Raw genomic sequence first — 21784 nt, forward strand, 5'->3', positions numbered from 1 at the left:
GGTGGTTTCGGTGCTGTAGTTGCTGCGGAACCCGGACTGGGAAGGGTCCAGGATTCTGTTTTCTTCGAGGTATCGGGTTAGCTGTCTGTTGACGATCTTCTCGATTACCTTGGCCGGGAACGAGAGCAGAGAGATGGGCCGGAAGTTTTTGAGGTCTCTAGGGTCTGCCATGGGTTTTTTGCATAGGGCGTTGATCTCGGCGTGTTTCCAGCTCTCTGGGAAGGTCGCAGTCTTGAGGGAGAGATTGTTGACGTTGCGCAGATGTAGAGGTCTGTGAGGGACCCCTCTTGGGAAAGAAATTGTCCAAAAAAAACTTGTATTTTTGCTGCAGGAGGATCCACCACGCCGCTGAGTGCTCACTCCCCGCGTGAATCAGTGGAGATCCGCAGATCCAGAGCCCAATTAAAACAAGTGTTGGCACAGACAATAGGCCTTGCTGTTTGGACCAATAGGCTTTACTAATGCTGGTCAGCATAGACTAAAAAAAGCTACTTAAAAAAAATGTATCTTTACATTTTATTTTCTCTTCGCTCAACAGGAAAAGTTTTGACACAGCTGTTTGGGGTATTAAAAAGAATTATTTTTCAGGCAAGCAAATCTGACTTTGCACCCCCTGCTTTTATTGCACTTTCACTAAATTGCTCCTTTCCTAATTATTTTCAAAATAAAGTGCTAAATCCACAAACCAAGAATTATTAATAGGCCTGGATTTTGACAAGAGGATATTCTTCTCGTTTGCTGGAACTAACCCCAGCGTGTTTTCGTTTGTGCGTCGTGAAGTTGTTGCATGGGAGTGCTGTTTAACTGCAAGGAAATATTAATGTGGTTTGTTTTTGGTTCTGGCAGGCTACGCCACGGCCATAAATGAAAGACAAAGAGAGAGGCAGAGACTGGGGCATTGAAAGAGGCAGACACCAGGCAGGTTACTGAAGCGTTAGAAAACTTAGCAGACAAGGGTGAGAAAGCAGTTTTGATCCTACTCGATTTGTCAGCTGCGTTCGATGACATCCTTTTAAAGAGACTCGAGCGCAGCGGCATCTCAGGCACAGTTCTAAAATGGATCAAATCATTCCTTTCTAGTCGGAGACAAGCTGTGACCTTAGGTACCTTTCTCTCAACAGAGAAAACCTTAACAACAGGAGTTTCGCAAAGCTCTTCTTTGAGCCCGTTGTTGTTTAATATTTGTATGGCCCCTCTCATATCCCTCATACGCTCCTTTGGAATTAAAGTAACGTCCTATGCAGACGATACTCAAAGGATTGTATCCCTTGATAACATGAATACAGATGCCGAGGTGAAGTTTAAACGCTGTCTTTTACAAATCATACAGTGGATGAGGGATAATCATCTGAAATGTAATACTGATAAAACAGAAATTCTGCCCATTGGGAGAGATGTAACCTTTGTTCCGGAGGTGTGGTGGGCAGAGGGAACTACGCTCACCAGACACGGTCAAAGAAGCAAAAAAACCTAGGGGTACGATTTGATACCGCTTTGTCTTTTTTGCGGCATGCATTAGCTACAGCAGGGACCTGTTTTAGCTTAATAAGATCATTAATGAAATTCTTTGATCTGGTTCCGCTTCCTGCAAGGAAATCCATAGCAGTGGCCCTGATCATTTCTCGTTTGGACTACTGCAGTAGCCTCCTTGCTGGAGCGAATAAAGCTACGATAAAAAAACTACAAGTGGCCCAGAATGCTGAAGCATGCCTTGTTCTGAGGCGTCCACGCAGAGCGTCCGTGTCAGCAGCGCTTGAAGTTTTGCATTGGCTGCCGATTCATAAAAGAATTCTATTTAAAATTCTTCTAATCACTTATAGATCCATGCTTAAACGCGGCCCTAAGTACCTTTCAGCACGGTTTTCACCATATTTCACTACTAGGAATCTCAGGTCATCCACAGCCAACCTTCTGAATCCTCCCTCCTTCAGATTGATTGCTAAAGGAGGGAAGACTGTCGCCGTCCTGGGGTCTAAAGCACGGAATGCCCTTCCAACCAACTTAAGACTACAGGAAACTGAATCTCAATTCAGGAAGGCTTGAAGCCTTGGATATACAACATTTCCGATGTCCGCTGCTTTGCACTAATATAGTAGTAACATAAGCTGGTGTGCGATAGGACCCGCACTCATCGTTCACTCCTCAGCGCCAGGATACTCCTTGCGGAGTGACAGCTTGCGCTTAAATACTAATTTACATTACATTACATTACATTACAATACACCATCAGTGGAAGAGAGAGAGTGGAAAAGCAGAAAAGAGGCAGACACTGGCGCAGTGAAAAAGACAGATTCTGGGGCACAGAGAGAGGCAGAGACAAGTTATGGAAAAGATAGAGATGCAAAATTAGTGGAAATGATAGAGGCAGACGGCAGAAAAGACCAACAGAGACAGAGAAAGAAAGATGCCATGGATAAACAAAGTCGAGTCTGATAGGTTTGCACTGCTTCCGCAGTCTGTAATGGCAGACCTGCTAACATCGGATTAGTTGGGTCACTCGGGGTGGCACAAACAGCCCTTCAGGCCCTAATGATCCCTTTAATGGCCCTGCCTGGGTACCACAGGTACCACATACCAGTGACATATAAGCGGGTTAAAGTCCTTGCAAACTGTGGTTACCAATTCACATGTAACAGTTTTTGGGAGTGAGCGCAGGCTCAGGGGTCTGGTTAGCAGGTCTCGGTGGACTTTCAGAGTCAAAACCATCAGCACTGGGAAAAAGGTGTGGGGGCGCAGGGGTTACCATACAAAAAGGGCACTGTCCCACATCATCCTTTACCCATAAAAGATGAAATGACAACACCTGCTGGAGCAAAAATCTTCTCAAAATTGGATATGGCCTCAGGGTATCATCAAGGGCTATTGAGCAAGGAGTCAAGACAGAGGAGGACATTTGTGGCTCCTGGTGGAGTAGATCAGTTTCACACGATGCCATCTGGTCTCGCCCCTGCAGCAGCCATATTCCAAAGGAGGATGGCAGAGGAGGTGAATGGTCTCTCTGAAGTTTTGGTTTTCCAAAACAATGCTTTGATTTTCGGCAAAGATTTAGATAAGCATATGCGTACACTTAGAATATCTTGAGAGCCTTCCTGAAAAGAGGATTGAGATTTAAAAAAAAAGAGAAACATGTAAGATTGCTTGAAAATGTTGGGCATGTGGTTTCAGCTAAAGAGATTTCAATATGGCCAGGCCTGTTGACAGTCACTGAAATACCTGCTCCAAAACACTGTGACCAACAACTTGAGTTTAAGGGAATTGTGGGAGGGATGGGCGGAAATAGAAGCTAGGAGGCTTTAGGAGTTTATCAATTGTTCCAGTTTATTTGTAGTTTGTCGAGAAAATCAAGAGTTCTCCTTGAGCTGCTGTTCTGGTGGGTGTCGGAGGGACTCTTCTGGTGTGTGTTCCTGTTTCCTGGTAATTCCAGATATTGGCTTCGGATGTCCGTCTCCCCGATGGCTTGAAAGGAAAAGAACAAAAAAGGATGCTGAGACTCAGATTCTTGGAAAAGTCTTAGGTCAGGAGATGGGATCGTGTCCGTCACCACACCACGTTGTGCATGAAGAGGGGGTTAACGCCTAATTAACGTGGCCCTCCCACCAGTGTAGGTAATTCAAGCAGAGTCACTCAGGAGTTATAGGTGAAAGAAAAATAAAGGCAGACACCAAGGAAATATCCTCATGAAAGAAAAGAAATTATGTGGCTTACTTTGGTGCAGTACAACCACCCCTTGACTGCCTCTCTGTACCCCAATATGCTCTCCCCTGCTAGCTTGATGCCCTCACTTCGCCCGGTTCACTCACCATCCTAGCTGCAGCTCTCCTGAGCTATGGAGGCGTTTTCACACCTCCTGAGGGAGGTGGGGATCCACCAATCCTTGCTCCACTCCTCTCCTTCGTCCGGGTTATCATTGCCGTTGTCGTCCCGTTTTCTCAACGTTTCTTCCCTCTTCTCTCCTCTGGCATCCTGCTAATACAACTCGATGCACACTCCGCGTCTTCCGTCTCCGCCTTTTCTTTTCTTGTCGGCCTTCCTGATTGGTCCTTCTCCGTAAAGCCATCTCCTCATTGGGTCTCTCCGCGTCTTCCGTCTTCCGTCTCTGCCTTTTCTTTTCTTGTAGGCCTTCCTGCTTGGTCCTTCTCCGTAATGCCACCTCCTTCTTCCTGCAAGGAGGAGGTCGGGAGCAACGGGTTAACCCTTGCCATCTCCCGGCTTTCCGTGGTATTTCTGGTTTCCAGGATGGGTACCGGGCGTTCAGGGCTCTACTCTCGGGGTCCTCCTCACAGAAATGTATGAATTTTATTCAAAATTTACTGAAAATGTTGCGGTGATTGCTGAACCACTTCACAACCTTTTCAAAAGGAATGCTTGAGGGATTTGGGGACAGGAAGGTGCATTTGCAGAGATTAGGGGAAAACTGCTAAATGCAGGACTACTGAGTCTATTTCTACCAAGCAATGAGTGCTGTATCACTAATGATACTGGTAGCATTGGCATTGGCGCTGTAGTGACTCACGGCGAAGGAAATGAGGAATGTGCAATGGCATCACACACACTGCGACCACGTGAACGTAAACACTCGACCATTGAGCGTGGGATGTAGGACTGTGCGTGGGCAACTTAAAAGATCAAGTCATCCTCATGTGGGGCCAAGTTCAGAATATGAACAGATAATAAACTTCTTTTGAATGGTAATAATGTGAACACCAGCAGGCTACTGCCAGGTTGGTGAGGTTACGTTTGAAACATCATTTTGAGGTTAAACACACTGAAGGAGAGAGAAACAAAAATACTGATTGCTTGCCCCGACGGCCTTGAGGGCAGGAAGATGTGGAACATAAGAACAAAAAGAATGACTGTGAAGATGTGGAATGTATTGCAGGAAGTATTTGTTGGCCGGGTAAAGACTGTCTGTGTGTGTGTGTGGAGGCAAAGGTAGAGAAAGACATTGGATGAAGATTCTATTTTATTGAAAGTGATTCATTTCATGAAGAAAGAATGGCCAAAAGCAAAACGATTTGTTGTGAAAACTGTAGACCAATAGCAAATTTCATACTGTCAGAGGTGAGACATTTAGCTGTGATATCGAAAAACAAACGACTGACAATGCAATACTGGTCGCCTGCCATCGACAGGGATGTGGAAAAATTCATTAGAGAGAGTTACCAGTTGTTTGCAAAATGATAAAAGGATGATGTACACAGTTCTGCTTATGACAGAAGTGGGTTTTCCTGACAGGACGGGACCATGAATGTAATGATTTTTTTAGGTCTGTTTCAGATGCTTCCTGTGCATCAGAAATTTGCCATTGTGCTTGAAGACTACGTGTCAAATTGGTTGCAAGTACGGTTTGTACGTGTCAGAGAGGGTTTTCAGGGTGAATTGGTTTCGGATAATTGTGTATAATTGGTCTTGAGGGAGATGAAGCAGTATTTGGATGGAACTGGTATCAAGCATAAATGTGCTAGTCTTCAACACTCACAGAATAATGGACAAGCAGAGAGGATGAACAGATTGGTCAATCAGGGTTTTTTCATGGCCGGTATCAAAGTGGAAGATGCTTCAAGGGCTATGCTTACAGCTTATCGCAACACACAGCACTGCACCATTTTGTGCAGAGAGAAAGAAACCTGCATGATTTGGACTTCGTAATATGCACTGAAGTGTCTAAATAGGGGCTAAGACAGAATAGCTATCTAAAGAAGGAAGAAAGATGAATTGACCTTCAAAAGATGCATGTGATATTGTAAAGCTATTGTTCGCCCAGACATGATCACAGAGGCAATAATAAACTTATGCAATCAAAGTACTCTGGAATGACCGGGGGAATCAGATGCCAAATCTCCACAGTAATTCCACATATCTCAGAGCAATCCCCATTTACTTCACCCACCCTCCAGCAGGGTTTCTTTAATTGCTGATATTGCTGACTTAGAGAAAGGAAAAAGTGAGGGAAATGTAATAGGAGACATAATGGCAGACATAGCTGAGGCCTTATAATGGGTCCCATATTAGATAAAATAAACATAATATATCACCCTATCATGTATACAACTAACCCGGCTTGATATTCAGACCACCTTGTACTGTGCACATAACCCTACAGACAACACTTAATCTTTAAACTCCCTTGACCTTGTACATTGTTCTACATGATGTAGTATGTTATAATACAGCCGGCCCTCTCTGACCTGGAGGCCCCCCAGTTCTATGTACATGTACCTACACAACAGAGAAATAGACCACTTCTTATCGAAGGCTCTGGGGTGCCGCGGGTCTTACCGCACCCATCCCACCACTGCAGACCCGACTTACAGATCACCTTTCCTCTTCACACTGCCTTCCTCTCCTTCTAAGCGGCAGACCCTGGCTGACCCAGAAATCCTCTTATATTCTGTGCACTCACACATCACATAGACCCAGCCCCATCTCTAAAGTGCTTTAGTCTGCACTAGCAACAAAAAAGGCAATGTTACTCTCGGTGAATAACACCTCACTTTCATCTCACACTTAGGGGATGGTGAGTATCGCGCAGCTTGGATTGAAATCACAGATTCTGCCACATAATTCCTCAGAGGTCCTGAGCCCGGAATGGGGCGTCTCATGCACGGACCAGAATTCAGGCCATTTTTCCAGAGTCCCAATTCTTAGCCTATCACTGAACGGGAATGCGAAACACCTTTGCGAAAATAAAGGAGATACCAGGTACATGACCGCTTTTAGTGTACTCAAGGAACCCCCCCCCCCCCCCCCCCCCCCCCAAAGATACCAGACCACACATCTCAGATTAGGCCCCCTGCAGGTCTTACTAAAAATCTGGAAAGATCCACTTTGGAGATATTTTATGCTACATTCCCTCAGAACTGTACAAGTGAGTAGACATTCTGCATGGTCATTCAGTATGAACCAAATACCTGGTATGGCTTTGAGCAGCAATCCATCTGCGTCTGTATTTCCTCTCTCCAATGGGTCTCTAGCGATAGCTCCATCAGTATCAGCAGCATTCTGTGGCAGGAATGATGAGGCTCCAGATGGGCCCTGCGCATCAGCAAATGTGGGTTGTAGATCAGAGTTCCCATCTCGGTTCTCAGGGCCCAGTGGTTCTTGCTTGTAGTTCTGATCGTAGTCCTCAGGACTCAGTGGTTCTAGCTTATAGCCGCGATCTGGACTGAGTGCCTCAAGGTGCATTCTTTCAGTCTTGCAGTTCTGATGCGATTCATGTGCACCAGAAAGCACCTGCAGGCATGTGTTGAGCTGCAGACTCTGGTCTTCTTGAAATGCTGGTTGTCTGCAGAGGTTTTGCCGTTGACCCTCACCATCAAACCACAACAACTCTTGCTTTAGGAGTTCAGTTGGTCCCTCTCCATCTGGGAGCACTGGTTGTCTGCACTGGTTTCGCTGTGGCTCATGTCCCTCGTGAAACAGTAGCTGCAGGCAAGAGTTCTGTTGTGCGCCCCAACTATCTGCATACAATGGTTCTTTCTTCGTGTGTTCCTCTGGTTCTTGTTGCATGCAGTGGTCTTGCTGTGGTTCATGGCCATCATCAAACACTGGTAGAAGACCTGGGATAACTTGAGCATCCGGAGGAGGGCACCTGGAGCCAGTACAGTCCTGCCGTGGTCCAGGGCCATCCGGAGACAGAGGTTGGAGGCACTGGCTCTGCTGTGGTTCATGCCCATGAGGAGACAGAGGTTGAAGACACGGATTCGGCTGTGGATCACGACCAGGTGAAGATGTAGATTGAAGGCATGGGTTCACCTCCTTGGCCCTGACAGAAAGATTGATCGGAGGGGACCTGCTGAGAGGACAATCTCTGACCACCACCGGACTGGCCATCTCCAAAGATACACCCCCATTTTCAAGGTGATCTAGACCCTTTGCTTTCCAGATGTGCTCCATTAGCCCAGCGACTCTTGACGGCACGTCCTCTAGGGTATTCTGCAAGTTATCCAGTTTGGCTTCCAAGTGCTCCAACATAGATAAAAGGATCATGTTAGGCGGGTTCCCTGATAGGGCTTCCATCTCACAGTCCCTCTGAGCATCAGTTTGGGATCTTGAAGAAGGCACATTATGGACAGAAGAAGGGAGTGTGGCTCTTACGGGTTCAGGTGAACACCACACTTCTCCTATTTGTCTTGGAACCTGCCTTTTCTCCATTCTGAAATTCTGATGTTCAAGTCCTCAGGTGTCTGTGAAGGGGAAGAAAATAGAAAAGACAACACATTATCACAGGACAATTGGGTCAAAATACTCCTTCCTGTCTCACCACAGCTAAGGCTCAAAAGAACTAACTTGTCTCAAGAGATGTAGAGGATCTACCCTGCTCAAGGTCAGGCTGTCCTCGAGGACATCAGGAGTTACCCTGCTACACATCTAAACCCCGCTCAGTTCTGCCCTTACGTGATATGGTGAGATTTCATGCAGGTCCGCTCTGCCCTGCCAGAGAGGACTCCCTATCCAGAGCTGATCTGCTAAGCTTCAAAATGTATCAGTATGACCTCATCAAACCTAACCCTATAATTTAACGGACTTATTACGTTTTTGTAATTCTTTTTTTTTTTAATTAAAATGTGGTAAGCATTACCATAATAGATATTCCCTATGAAATTGGGCCGTGAGAAATAATAGATTTAAATTCCCAGATAAAAATACACATTTTCTGGTCAGGAATTGAGCTACCTAGGTCACGTAATCTCTGCTGATGGGGTCTGCCCCAAAAGTGAATCAATTAAAGCCACACAGGAAATACCTAGACCCATAAAGAAAGAAGAGGCACTCGCGTTTTTGGTGAGAAACTTTCTATTCTCAGTTTGTACCTAATTTACTTGTGCCATGTGAGCCCTGCTGAGGAAGGGTGCAGACTATGTGTGGAGTAGGGAATGTGAGAAGAATTTGCAGATGTTAAGGAGAGTCTTGTGAATGCTCACAGTCTGCATAGTTTTGCCCCATTGTGTTGTTACGGACGCCAGAGACAAGGGCCCAGGAGTGGAACTGAAACAGCTGCATGATCGGAAAGCAAGTCATGATTGCCTTTGTATCTAGGGCTTTGCCAGAGGCTGAATGTAGACATTCCACTACTGAGAAGGAGGCCTTGACCATGCTTTGGGCTCTCAAAATAAAGAAACTTTAAGTAGAGGATGTTCGACTAGTCCAAACTGGATCCAATCTATGTAGCTGCTGCAAGGTGCCTGCTTTCTAGTGTCAAATAAGGGGCAATCTCTTTCTGGCGTTTAATATGATACATGGACAATGACACAACTCACAGACCTTGCCAGACTGAGACAGAACTGTTGATCTTTACTTTCAAGCTCTACATATTTTGAGCAAACAGTGGAAGAGCGCCCATCTCCGAAGGCTAGTAGGCATCAAGCCATAAGTCATTATGGCCATTAACAAGCAGAACTTCTGTCTGCGCTACATTTCACTTTAGTTTATTGCAACCCAGCCACTGCCATAGGAAATGCATGGTTTGGTGGAATGTGAGGAGAGCAGAGGGTTAACTGTCTAAACACAGTAAGATCTGGGTGCCGTCAGAACACATAAATGCTCTAACACCTTTCTCAAGTAAAGCTTCACGAGTCACTCTGAAAATGCATGCAATGTGTTGGGCGAAAAGTTTCCCAATCTGGCGATACATGTTCAACCTGTAAAGAATGATATGAACCTCTTTAGGGCCTAGCACCCGATGCCCAAAGCCTCAACATGGTTCACCAAGTTGGAGTTCTCAACTGTGCGAAGACAGCAGAGAGATCTAATGAGAACAAAGCGTTGGCTCCTGCTCCCATTTCAGCTCATCCATAATAGGGAGAAGCACTGTCTCTGTATTGTGTGATGGCCAAAATCATGCCCTAGTGTCCTTGAGAAAGTAGTTTTGCTACAAACCTTTCCACCAGATAAGAGCAAAAGACAGTAACAATATCGGTAATAACTTTTTAAAAAACAAGGAATCTGCTCCTGCCTTCCAGAACAAGGGATTCGCTGTGGTGTCTTTAAGAGCGGCAGGAACCATACCATTAACAACTAAGTGGGGAGTAATGGCAGAAGTACTGGTTCAACTTAGAGATTTAGTTGTTTGAAATTTGTTACAGGACAGGGGCGGTGGGTGAGATTTGAAAGTGGTGGGGCGCAAACTAATTAGCATACAGCACCGTAGCGAGCGAGCGCAGCGAGTGAGCCCGAACCCCAAAAGGGGGGTTTGGGGGTATTAACCCCCCCCAAGAAAATTTTGGAAAAAAAGAAGAAAAATCGTGCATTTTCAAGCAAATTTGAGAAAGCAGGAAGGTTAATAAAGCAATTGTGAAAGTGCAGTTATTACATTAATAGATGGCATAACATAGGTAGCTGCTTAATATAATAATGCACGTTACAGCTGTTCCCTTCAAGGCTCTCCCGAAGGCGCCGCTAGATTCACTAAACAGAGGGGATTTCTGAGCAATCAAGCAGTGGCGTCACTAGGGATGGTGTCACCCCCTCGTGACTTGCCCCATGAATCCATGATGGACCTCCTCGAGGAGATGTATTTATCTGTGCAGCACCCACGGAGGGGGTCCTTCTTCTTCTGGGGCCTTTCCAAGCCCACTCCTCTACACCTGAGTCTAAAGCACTGCAGAGGTGTTACCCATCCTTTCATAACTCCTCCCCTTGCTCCTTGGAGGCCATGCGTTCTACTCAGAGTATTTCCCTGCTTGCTTTCGGTCTTCCCTGCAGTGTTGCCACATTCCTGTCCACCCCAGCTTGCTATCACTACCCTTCCCTGCTTCGTTTCAGTCTCTCTCGCTTCCCTTCACCTGCCCTCCTGCAGTCTGGCGACCCTGACCCTGTCTGATCACGTCAAAAGACCTCCTCCTATCTCCGCCTGCTTGCCTCCCTAACCCTGCCTGATGACGTCAGGATGGCCTCCTACCTCCGCCTTCTGGCCTCCCTGATGACGTCAGGATAGCCTCCTACCTCAGCCTGCAGGCCTCCTCTGGTCCTGCCAGTGACAGGGAGGCCGAGCAAGGAGCCTGGAGGGCGATAATTTATGAGGAGGGCAACACAGGATCGATAAACAGGCTGAAGAGCAGGGGTGGGAGGGTGCTGCACCAAGAGCTAACAACGGGTCTGAGCAAAGGAGACTGGAGGAAGAGGCGTCCATCTTGGAAAACGACATTTTAGGAATCAGCCAGACAGGTGTTAAGAGGAGCAATCACCTTAAAGTGTTGTTACATCTGGGACTAGCTCCACCCCCCCAAATGCGTGCACAATGCAAGCATAGCTGCCAAGGTTTTAGATTGCCATGTGTGACATTGTCATAATTTCAGTGTAATTATGAGTGACATTTCAACGACTATGAGGGACACTTTCTCACGAGCAAAATCAAGCTATGAAGATGAGGGAAACATAAAAATCAGAAATTGCACTCCTTTGAGCTACGAGAAACTCTAAGTTAACTGCTGAAAAGCGTAGGAAATAATTGTTAAACAGCTTTTTTTTAACAGACTCTAGCCAAAATTCCAGAAAATACATAAAAAGGTCTGGAAGACGTTCATAATTTATTTATAATCAGGAGAGTGACTTGCAACTTTACTGGACTTCCGTGAGCAACATGAGCCGTAAGCACGGCTGCATTGGAAAGCTGAAAGTGGGAGGCACTCATTTAGATAACAGCTAGGCAGGCTTAAAGTACATTTTATTTTTGAGTAAATTATTGCCTCTCGACTCCTGCACTGCAGTGCACAGGCAGCAGAAGCGCACTTTCTGGACCAGGCCCAAACTATGCAAGATATCTCTCAATGTGTGCTATTGCATCAATCAGATCGCGAGGCGCTCACCGAACCCTATTTTTTTTCTTTGCCTTCTGATACTTATTAGGCCTACCTACATATACAATAGGAAAAGACAGCATTGCTACAAGTAAGAATACAACGAAAAGCATCACACGGGACACCACACAACTTTATATTCGCATAGGCAGCCACAAAAATGTACAATTTCAATACTTTTTCAAGCATGAAGCCAAATGTTCTCTCAACAGCGTCTCCATGCAAGCTTTAATAAAAGCAGCCTTGAGCGAAGTGACGCATTCAAGGCTAGTAAAAATGTTCCCAGGCTATTCAGCGTTCTCGCTGACAATGCCTTTCAATTAATTTGACTGCCATGTTTTCGAATGAGTTGTCGAAAACATTTGACTGCTAAAATGATCCACTGTGGACACATAACTGTTTTAAATATGGTACAGTCGACGAATTAAAGCAGTCCTAGGCGGGACTGCTTCATCTAACGAGCTTTCCGGTAATTCCTGCACAACTCCCAGCCCCCAGGGCTTCCCTGCTCAATGCAGAGGACTCCTGACCTACTTTGCCTGACGATGCACTAATCCCTTCACCATTTCATTTGTACTAATCTCACAGCAAACGCCACGGATCTACCACAACTCGCAAGTGCGACTTTAAACGTTCAAAAGGTACAAACTGTGGAGTTGATTAAAAAAAAGTATCACATGACATGCGTTCAATGACATATACTATGCGTCTACTCTGAACACATACTAAAAAATAGTAAGGTGGCAGCATACACACTACATGTGGGCCTAAGTAGCAGATAATATTCACCCCCTAACGTGATTATGAAGGGAAATCTGGATCGATAATGTTCAAAATACTGCTTTGTCCAAGCGCAGTAACCTACTGCAAATAATAATAATTTAGCTATTGGGAGAAAGATAGGTTCAAATGATATGTTTTAAGTGAGAAATAAGTAGATGGGCAAAGTGCACGTTCGAGGTGTATTGTGCAACTTACTACAAATTGACTAAATAGGCTAGGAGCATGATGTGCAGCCTTCTACGATAAGCGTATTGTGGTACTTTAGAGAGATGTGTGAGTGGACAGAAGGTGGAAAGGTGCAATGTTCTCTAGCAGAGAGCGGTAAAGATTCACAGAGGGCTGTGTACATAAGCTTATAGGCTGCTACACACTGGGTGACTTCTGACTGGAACATAATGCCTAGTTTTCTCTTTTTCTGTACCATTGCCTGCGTTATTATTTGTTAGCTTTGTTGCGAATGAGTGAAACAATGAATGAATTAAAGACATGTTATCTAGCGCTCTAATGATACAGATCACGGACACTCTGGCAACGTGCCCCTTTAGTCAAGGAACAGAATAGCCAACAGCTGACAAGAGCTTTGTCTTAAACCATCGTAAAAAAGGCAAACATTAGCAGATAAAATAGATATCGCTATTTCATAAGTGAAATTGTTTCTACATTCAGTGGAGGGACTGCAGGTATTGATGGTTGAAGGAGTGAATGCTTGGATGGATGTGTCCACTTCTAGAAGATTGGAAGCCAGGATCGAGGGGGGGGGGGGGGGGGGGGGATATGAAGAAGCCCTTCACTAGCTCCGGGGGCGGGGGGGTCGGAAGGTGATGGAGGTATCTGCATTTGCCTCAATTATGAAGATAACTTCAGGGTCCCGGTCAGGAGAAGGAAAACACACACCACCAACACCAGGAGGCGAGAGAGAAACAAGGAAAACAGACAATACTTGGGATACTTTGGAATAGCAATACATCATTTTTCCCTACTTTATTTAGCGTCCTTGGTACTATATTTCCCCAGTGCTTTTTCCAGCTGCGGTATCAGACAGGTAATGAAACAAAACAGAAACAATATAGATGAATAGCTAGGACTGATGGACCATATTACGAATAAGGGACTCAAGAGTCAGAGGATAACCATGCGGAAAGTCATGTTAATAGTAGTGAATTAAAAGAGAGGAACAACATCAACGGAGTATAAAAAAAGAAAAGTGATACTACGAAGGATGGCAAGTCATGCTAAATACCATATTTATGACACTTTCCCCTGTGGGACAAGGAACGTGTAGCCATGCGCCGTAGTGTGGCAACACCCGTGCAACGCTCATGGAAGGGCTCCCTAGCTCGGCAAAAACCCTGTTTAAGATTGTTAAAGACTTTGTCAAACCCCCTGCCATGACACCTAATAATCTATCCAACCAGTCTCTTTGCAATGGGCTATCAGATTTCTTTCAGGAAAAAATCGAGAAAATCTCATCTTCCTTTCCTCCAGTCTCTGCATCTGAACAATCCCTTACCCCCGTCTCAAGCAGCCATGACATCGTTCCTGCCTTAGTTGCGTTTAAGGACCTCACCCCAGATCTTGCACTTAAACTACTTACACAGTGCAAATCAGGTTCCCCTCTAGATCCGGCCCCTTCTAAGGTCATGAGTGATCTTGCTACGTTATTGATAGAGCCACTTACTTCTATATGGAATGCCTCACTACATCTAGGCCAATTTCCCACTGCTTGGAAAGAAGCGATGCTAGTGCCTATCCTGAAGAAAACAGATGCGGATCCCACGCAATTTTGCAATTATCGTCCTATTTCCCTCCTCCCGAAACCAGCAAAGGTCTTGGAAAAGGCCGTTCAACTACAACTCGCAGAATATTTGAAGACCAATTCCTTACTCCATGATTCCCAGTCAGGTTTCCGCACGGGTTTTAGTACGGAAACCGCGCTGCTGGAAGTATCGGAGACCATTCGAGAATGTGTGGATAGGGGCGAGGAGGCCATGCTAGTTCTCCTCGACCTATCCGCCGCTTTCGATACGGTGTCCCACAAAATACTTTTAGAGCGACTGGAGCAGATTGGACTAGGTGGCTCTGCCCTGTCGTGGATTAGCTCCTTTCTCCAAGGACGAACGCAGAGGGTCCTTCTTAGACCGTTCAAATCTGAGTGCAAACCACTTGTTTGTGGAGTCCCGCAGGGCTCGGCTTTGAGTCCATTATTTTTCAATGTCTATCTGGCCCCTTTGGCCAAGGTAGTTGAATCATGCGGGGTCAGAGTGATCTCTTATGCTGATGATACACAGCTGATATTTTCCTTTAGAGATCACTCTGACTCCAGCCTCTCTAGCTTTCGTTACTGTCTGGGCGAAATCTGCTCTTGGATGGCTGCTAACCATCTTCGACTCAACACCGACAAGATGGAGGTCTTGTTTTTTAATCAAAAAATGTCCATACCCTCCACACTGTGGTGGCCAACGGTACTCAACCCTCCCCCATCCCGGTCCACACCGCTCGCAACCTGGGGTTCCAGTACGACGACACGCTCTCCTGCAGTCCTCAAATTAACAAGGTTACTGCAGCCTGTTTTGGAAAATTAAGGATGATGAGAAAGATCTTCCCATTTCTGCCGTTAGACGCTCGCAGAACGGTCACACAGGCCTTAATTACCTCCCATTTGGATTATGCCAACAGCCTCTACGCCGGGGCCCCTCTGTACCTAATTGAACGCCTACAAATAGTTCAAAATGCGGCGGCGAGACTGATTGGCAACATCCCCTTCCGGCACCCGATTTCAGCGTTTCGCAAAGAGCTCCACTGGCTCCCAATAGCCAGCCGTATCAAGTTTAAAATGCTCACTCTTGCTTTCCGGGCTCTGAACGGAACTGGACCGGAATATTTAAGAAAGAGATTAGTACTATCTCACTCAGTCAGATCCTTACGCTCCAATAATCTACGCCTCATGATTGTTCCGCGATTCCGCCGCACTAGAATGGGCGGCAGAGCCTTTGCAGTCCTCGCTGCCAAACATTGGAACAGCTTACCGTTAGACCTCAGATTTGCTCCCTCTGAAGCACTTTTCCGTAGCTGCCTTAAGACGTGGCTATTTTCATCGATATAGGTAGATCCTCCCTTCCTGCTTACAGTTTTAGCGCCGGGACACCCCCGTTGGGGTTAGCCGCGCGCTCTACAAGATTCATAAATAATAATAATAATAGCTAGCTCAGACTAAGGCAATGCAGAGATTTGCGCTGCGTTACTTCACTAGAGATTTATGAAGCCACTCAGGGCCACACAAATTGGCCTTGCATGGCTTCATGAATTTCGTTTTTCAGTTGCGTCATACATGTAGCACGTTGCAATTAGGGTCATAAAGATGGCCTCTACAGTGTGTCAGAAGTCAAGGTGCAGCTCAAGTACATGTGGTAAGACTAAGGTTCTCTAGAGTCGGTGATAGTTGCAGAGACACTTAATTCTCTTTTGTGGCATTTTATGCTTGTACTATACCTCGGCCAGCCCACGCCTGCCCTAAGGGTCTGTTTTCTGTAGGAGTGCTCCCATCAATGTCACAGTGCGAAGGAGCCGGGGCAGAATGAACATGGAAAGGCACATTTTGTATCTATGTGCCGCAGCAGGATGGTTGGTTGAGTGGGCGAGTGAGTACACGCCTCATCACAAGCAAGAATGCTATTAAAAAACTAAAAATAAGCATTACAATGCCCGTTCAAGCATTACATTGGGGCTGCTCATATTGTGCAAACAATGTCCATGAAATGTAAATAACTGGCACCAGTATTCCACGGCAAGCATTACACAGAAATGGCACTAGAATGCCATGGATGTCAACAGCAGGTCAAGAACAAGCACCATTATACCATGATCAGCATTGTGCTTGTGGGGGGCATGAACATGCAATGGAAGGCTACATTGCGTCCAGTATTATCACCGTTATGCAAAGAATCGTCACCATAATGCCAGGACAGCATTCAGATGAAGAGGGTTCCATCATGCCATGTTTGTGTATTAACATGCAAATAAATGCCAGCATTTTGTCAGGGCATGAAGGATGGTCGGGACGCCCACAACCGTGCCACAAAGTTTTTATACAGCTATGCAATTGAATTTATATTGAGCTTCAGACTTCTGACAAGAGCTTAAGAGTTTTCGTTGGACAGTAGCATGCAGGTTCATACATTGTGAAACACGAGTGAAGTCTAGTGGAACGAAGATTGACTTTGAAGATGACACAGAAAAACAAATACCATGTGATGAGAAACAAATTCTCCTATAAAGCCAAACTTTAGACAAGCACAGTTAGAGCGTAGTGGCAGCATCATGCGCTCTGCCAGCCCCCCCAAAATACCTTAAATAAAACTCCCTTGGTAGGCACGCACAACTACAAAAAGGAGAGTACACTACAGGTGAAGGGTTGCAATATCTATGCAGAGTACAAATTGCCTAAGACACAAACGGAACCGAGACTCGTATTGAAACTCATATCGTCGGCATAAAGTGTCTACAGCTGGTGTGACTGTGAGCATGGTCTAAATCATGTCTGAGTTCGAAGCTTCGGGTCACAGAGCCACCGTTAACAAGATGGGCGACAGTGGACGACCCCGCCTAGTTACACAACCTTGCTATTGGAAGGGATGTTAGACTGTTTATCCTGATACGAGCTACAATGCAAGGACCAGACTCTAACACCCTGATGATAAAGCCCTGGCGCATTCCTACTCTGCAAAGGACGGCAAATACCTGTAAAACCCAACTCATGTGAATCCCATATATGTTCTTGTACGTTATTATCCACTGTTATAATTGTAATGCCCAGCACAAGTGCCCAGCACCAGTCTAGTGCTGAAGGCTGTATTCACACTGAACACCCACCCACCACTGATTATTATTTTTTTTTTTTTTTTTTTTTAAATATATTTTTATTGCAGGAATCAGTAAATCGTTACATAATCGACCGGCATTATATAACAAGCAAGATCAATGAGACACAACCCTCCGTCCCCCCGCCGTAAGTTTCTTACACAGCCATTCAGCCCACAACCCTGGGGTCGGGCGGCGAAATTCAATGGGGGCTCAGAAGGATGTCGAGGCTGATCCGGATGATCCACCGTCCGTCATCTGCTTTTCCAAACAAGCCTATAAACCCAGAAAGAAAAACCCCACCCTCAAAACGCTATGAACCAAAGAAAACCCACCCATCCCCGCCATCAGCGCACGGTAACAACCTCAACAGGATCTGCTAAAGGACCCATGGGGAAAGCAACAGAGCTGAAAAGTGCAGTCGTCTATCGGGACTTGGGGCGAGCCGCTTCCTCACTTTCAGAGTCGCTGGGGGCGCAATAATCCCTAAGGGCCTGCACTAACGTCTCCCACTCCAGCGCTGCCTCCTGTGCCTTCTCATTACGCTGCCTCCAAGCTAGCGTGCTCTCCCCCGCCGCCCACTTCAAAAGTTCGCTGTGCCACCGGCTTCCTGTCGGACCAGCTCGTGCCTTCCAGTTCCTGGTCACCTCTCGTTTAGCAAGGAGCAGCCCTAAATCAATGAACTTGCTAGATATTTTGTTCTTGGGGGTGTGGGGGAACCAGTGCAGGAGTCCCACCGCCGCGTCAAACGATAAGGATCTCCCCGACACCTCCTCCAGGGTCTTCCCCACTTCTGCCCAATAGGATGACAATCCCGGGCAGGCCCACAGCATGTGGAGAAGGTCCGCCTCCTGGGCCGGGCACCTGGGGCATTCCGCCGAATTCGTAGCAAAATATCGCCTGATTTTCACCGGGGTCAGATATGCTCTGTGGAGCACGTAGTAGTGGACCAATTGAAAGCGGGCGTGGCGTGTGCCCTTCCAGGCTCGCCGCACCAGCTGGGACCAGGTCGTCTCCGGGATCTCCTTGCCAATGTCCTCCTCCCAACGGTTTCTCAGAGTAGTGAGGGGAGCCAGCCCCTCATTGATCAGTCTGCCGTAAAGGCAAGTGACCGCCTTCACCGTGCCCGCAGACATCATCACGTATTGGCATACCGGAGATAAAGGAGGTTCCCCCTGCCCGCATTTCCAGTGCGCCTGGATCGCTCGGACAAGGGCCGAGTGCAGCAGAAAGTCGCCGCGGGGAATCCTGAAGCGATCAATGAGCTCCTGAAAGGGCAAGAGCGCCCCGTCCTCGTATAGGTCACCTATTAGCTGTAAGCCGGCGTCCTCCCAGTTCGCCAACCGTGACCAATCGCCACCATGGGGCAAAGCCGTTAGCATCCCCAGAGGTATTTCGGGCGCATACGGTGTTCTCAGGTGGCCCTGGGCGTGGGCTCGGTTCCAACACAGGCGAACGGTCCGCTCCTCCATCGACAAGTCCTGTAAGGCCAACTGTTGTCGCATCGCTATGAAGGAGAGAACATGCCTGGCCATACCCGTTCCCCTCCTGTCTTCTGGGCCCCGGAATTCCCGGGCGATCTCCTGGGTGAAGGTCTGGAGGTGCGCCGCTAGATAATACTTTTCGAAGTCCGGCACCGCACGCCCTCCCTCATCCTTCGGCCTCATCAGGGTCTTGAGGGCCACCCGCTGGCGGCCCGAGCCCCAGAGGAATCCGACTATCATTGATCGTAATAGTCGAAACGTGGCCGGTGGAACCCAGATCGGTAGTGTCCGGAAATAATATAACAACCGGGGAAGCGCCACCATTTTAAGCAAAGCAATCCGCCCTGCCACCGAGAGCGGTAGCGTGGCCCAGAAGTCCATACTGCCTCGAAGTGCTCGAGTGCCGCGGGCAATGTTCCCATCCAGGAGGTCAGGTGGTTCATGATAGACGTACACCCCCAGGTACTTAAAGCAGTCGGGTTCCCATCTAATCTCCCTACTTAAAGCAGGGGTAGGGGTGCCCCTGCGAACCGGGAAAAGACAGGTCTTAGTCCAATTCACTCGGAGGCCCGAGACCTCCCCAAACTCCGCGAGCGCCGTCGCAGCTCCCTGTAAGGCAGCGAGCGGGTCCTCTAGAAAGAGCAGCAGGTCGTCTGCATACAGCGAAATGTAGTGCGGGCCCGAAGGAGTCCACAGGCCCGTATAATGGGCTCCCGACCGGCGATGCAGCGCAAGTGGCTCCACCGCTAGCGCAAAGAGAAGTGGGGATAACGAACATCCCTGCCTCGTGCCTCGCTCCACCGGATATTGTGAGGAAATCAGCGGTCCCGCCCGAACCCTGGCCGATGCCGAGGCATACAGAGCCTTGGTCCATCTGATGAAGCCTTCACCGAGGCCGAACCTCCGTAGCACAGTGCAAAGGTAGTCCCATTCCAGGCTATTAAAAGCCTTCTCTAAGTCTACCGATAAGACAACCGGGCACGGGGCATCCACAAGCGGTTCCCCTAGCAAGCGGAACAACCTGCGAATGTTCATGGTCGTGTTACGCCTGGGGATAAAGCCAGCCTGGTCCTCATGTACCAGGGAGCTCATGTGTCCCAGCAGCCTCGAGGCCAAGATGCTGCTCAGTATTTTATAGTCAACCGTCAGCATTGATAAGGGACGGTAAGACCCCGGATCGGATGAGTCCCTTCCGGGCTTGAGGAGTGGAACCACCAATGCCTCGCACATCGAGCCCGGGAGTCGCCCAAGCCTCTTCGCCTCTCTGTATACTATCAACAACCTAGGGGCTAGGAGATCAGCATAAGCTGCATAGAACTCCACAGGAAGGCCGTCCAGGCCCGGGGTCTTATTCCTCGCCATCTTTTTAATGGCGCTACGGATCTCTCCCAGTTCTATGTCGGACCCCAGGGCTTTCGCCACGTCCTGCTCCACTGTTCGGATCTCCAGAGGCCGTAGATAATTATTGAGCAGGTCAGGGTCTCGGGCAGAGCGACTGCGGTACAAGCGTTCGTAATATTGCCGGTAGCAGCTCAGAATCTCAGGCTGAGTGTACACCTCGGTTCCGTCTGCCTTGCGCATGGACGTCGTCAGTGAGGACTGACGCGTAGGGTTGGCTAGCCATGCCAGCAGCGCGCTCGACCTATCCCCCTCTGCGATGGACCGAACCGTATAGGCCTTGTAGTCAAAACAGCGAAGCCGTTCGACCTCCGCCGCCACCGCCTCCTTCGCCTCCGCTGTGCGTGCCTGTAATTCAGGGAGCCCGGGGCGGCGTAGTTCCAGCTCGCGGAGTTTTCGATCCGCTGCCTCTAGGTCGGCGAGGATATTTCGCCTCATGCCGACCTTTTTAGAAATACAGTACCCCCTCACCACCACCTTAAAAGCGTCCCACTCTAACGCTCTCGAGCTCGCGGTGCCACCGTTGGACGCAAAGTACTCTGAGATCTTATCACCTAGGTCCGCCCTGAAAACACTGTCCTCAAGGATCTCGGGCTGTAATTTCCAGGTGGGCACCGCAGGCACCCCGGGAAACCAACGAAGGTCCAGCAGGAGGGGGTTATGGTCTGATATGGTCCTGGTCAAATATTCAGACCGGACCGCTGCTGAAACCAGTTCGGGCGAGCCAAGAAATCCGTCCAGTCTAACGTGCAACTCATGGAGGCTCGAGAAGTAGGAGTAGTCCCTAGTTGTGGGGTGTTGCGCCCTCCAGATATCCGTTAGACCCCAGTGAGTCTGCCAGTCCCTACGACCCTTAGCCATGTGACGAACCGGAGAATCGGGGAGGGGTGGATGCGAGCGGTCAGTGTCTACATCCACTACTGAGTTGAAATCTCCACCGAGCAGGAGGGGCCCGGAGAAGAAGTGGGCCAACGATCCCGATAACCTGGAAAGGAAGGCAGTCTGGTCTACATTAGGAGCGTACACACAGCAAACGTTTAGGTCTCTCCCTCCCAAAGTCCCCGAAATGGCCACATAACGCCCCTCTGGATCTATCACTGTTTTCGTGACCTGGAAGGGAACCCCAGCTCTAACCCAGATCAGCGCCCCTCTGGCATACGCGGAGTACGAAGTGCAAAAGACCTGCCCCCTCCACCTACGCTGTAGCGCCGCCCCTTCCGCCTTGTTCAGATGAGTCTCCTGCAGCAGCGCCATTTGTATCCCCCTACGCACTAAATAAGTGTGGACTTTGTGACGCCTGGACATAGTATGAAGCCCCCGCACGTTCCAAGTAACACATTTCAGATTAGCAACATCAGCCATTGTCCCATATCGTTCTCGCAAAGTCTCCCCATCTGGGTCCCAACAAAGAAGGGACATCGATCATCTCAGCACTGATGGCGGCCATTTTCCCCAACCAAAACT

The 21784-nt window shown here is 47.9% G+C and overlaps 1 protein-coding gene across 1 annotated transcript in view; it reads right to left on the minus strand.

The window, feature by feature from the left end:
- LOC147736728 (uncharacterized) overlaps window positions 1-21784 on the minus strand; it is a 112969-nt gene that overhangs the window by 16424 nt on the left and 74761 nt on the right. Inside the window, exon 2 of the mRNA XM_086953440.1 lies at window positions 6912-8186. Within this exon, the coding sequence (XP_086809566.1) occupies window positions 6912-8154 (1243 nt within the window). The 5' untranslated portion in view covers window positions 8155-8186. The remainder of the gene's footprint in view (window positions 1-6911; window positions 8187-21784) is intronic.

The sequence above is a fragment of the Lissotriton vulgaris genome, chromosome 1_2 (assembly GCF_964263255.1).
Source record: "Lissotriton vulgaris chromosome 1_2, aLisVul1.2, whole genome shotgun sequence".
Lineage (NCBI taxonomy): Eukaryota > Metazoa > Chordata > Amphibia > Caudata > Salamandridae > Lissotriton > Lissotriton vulgaris.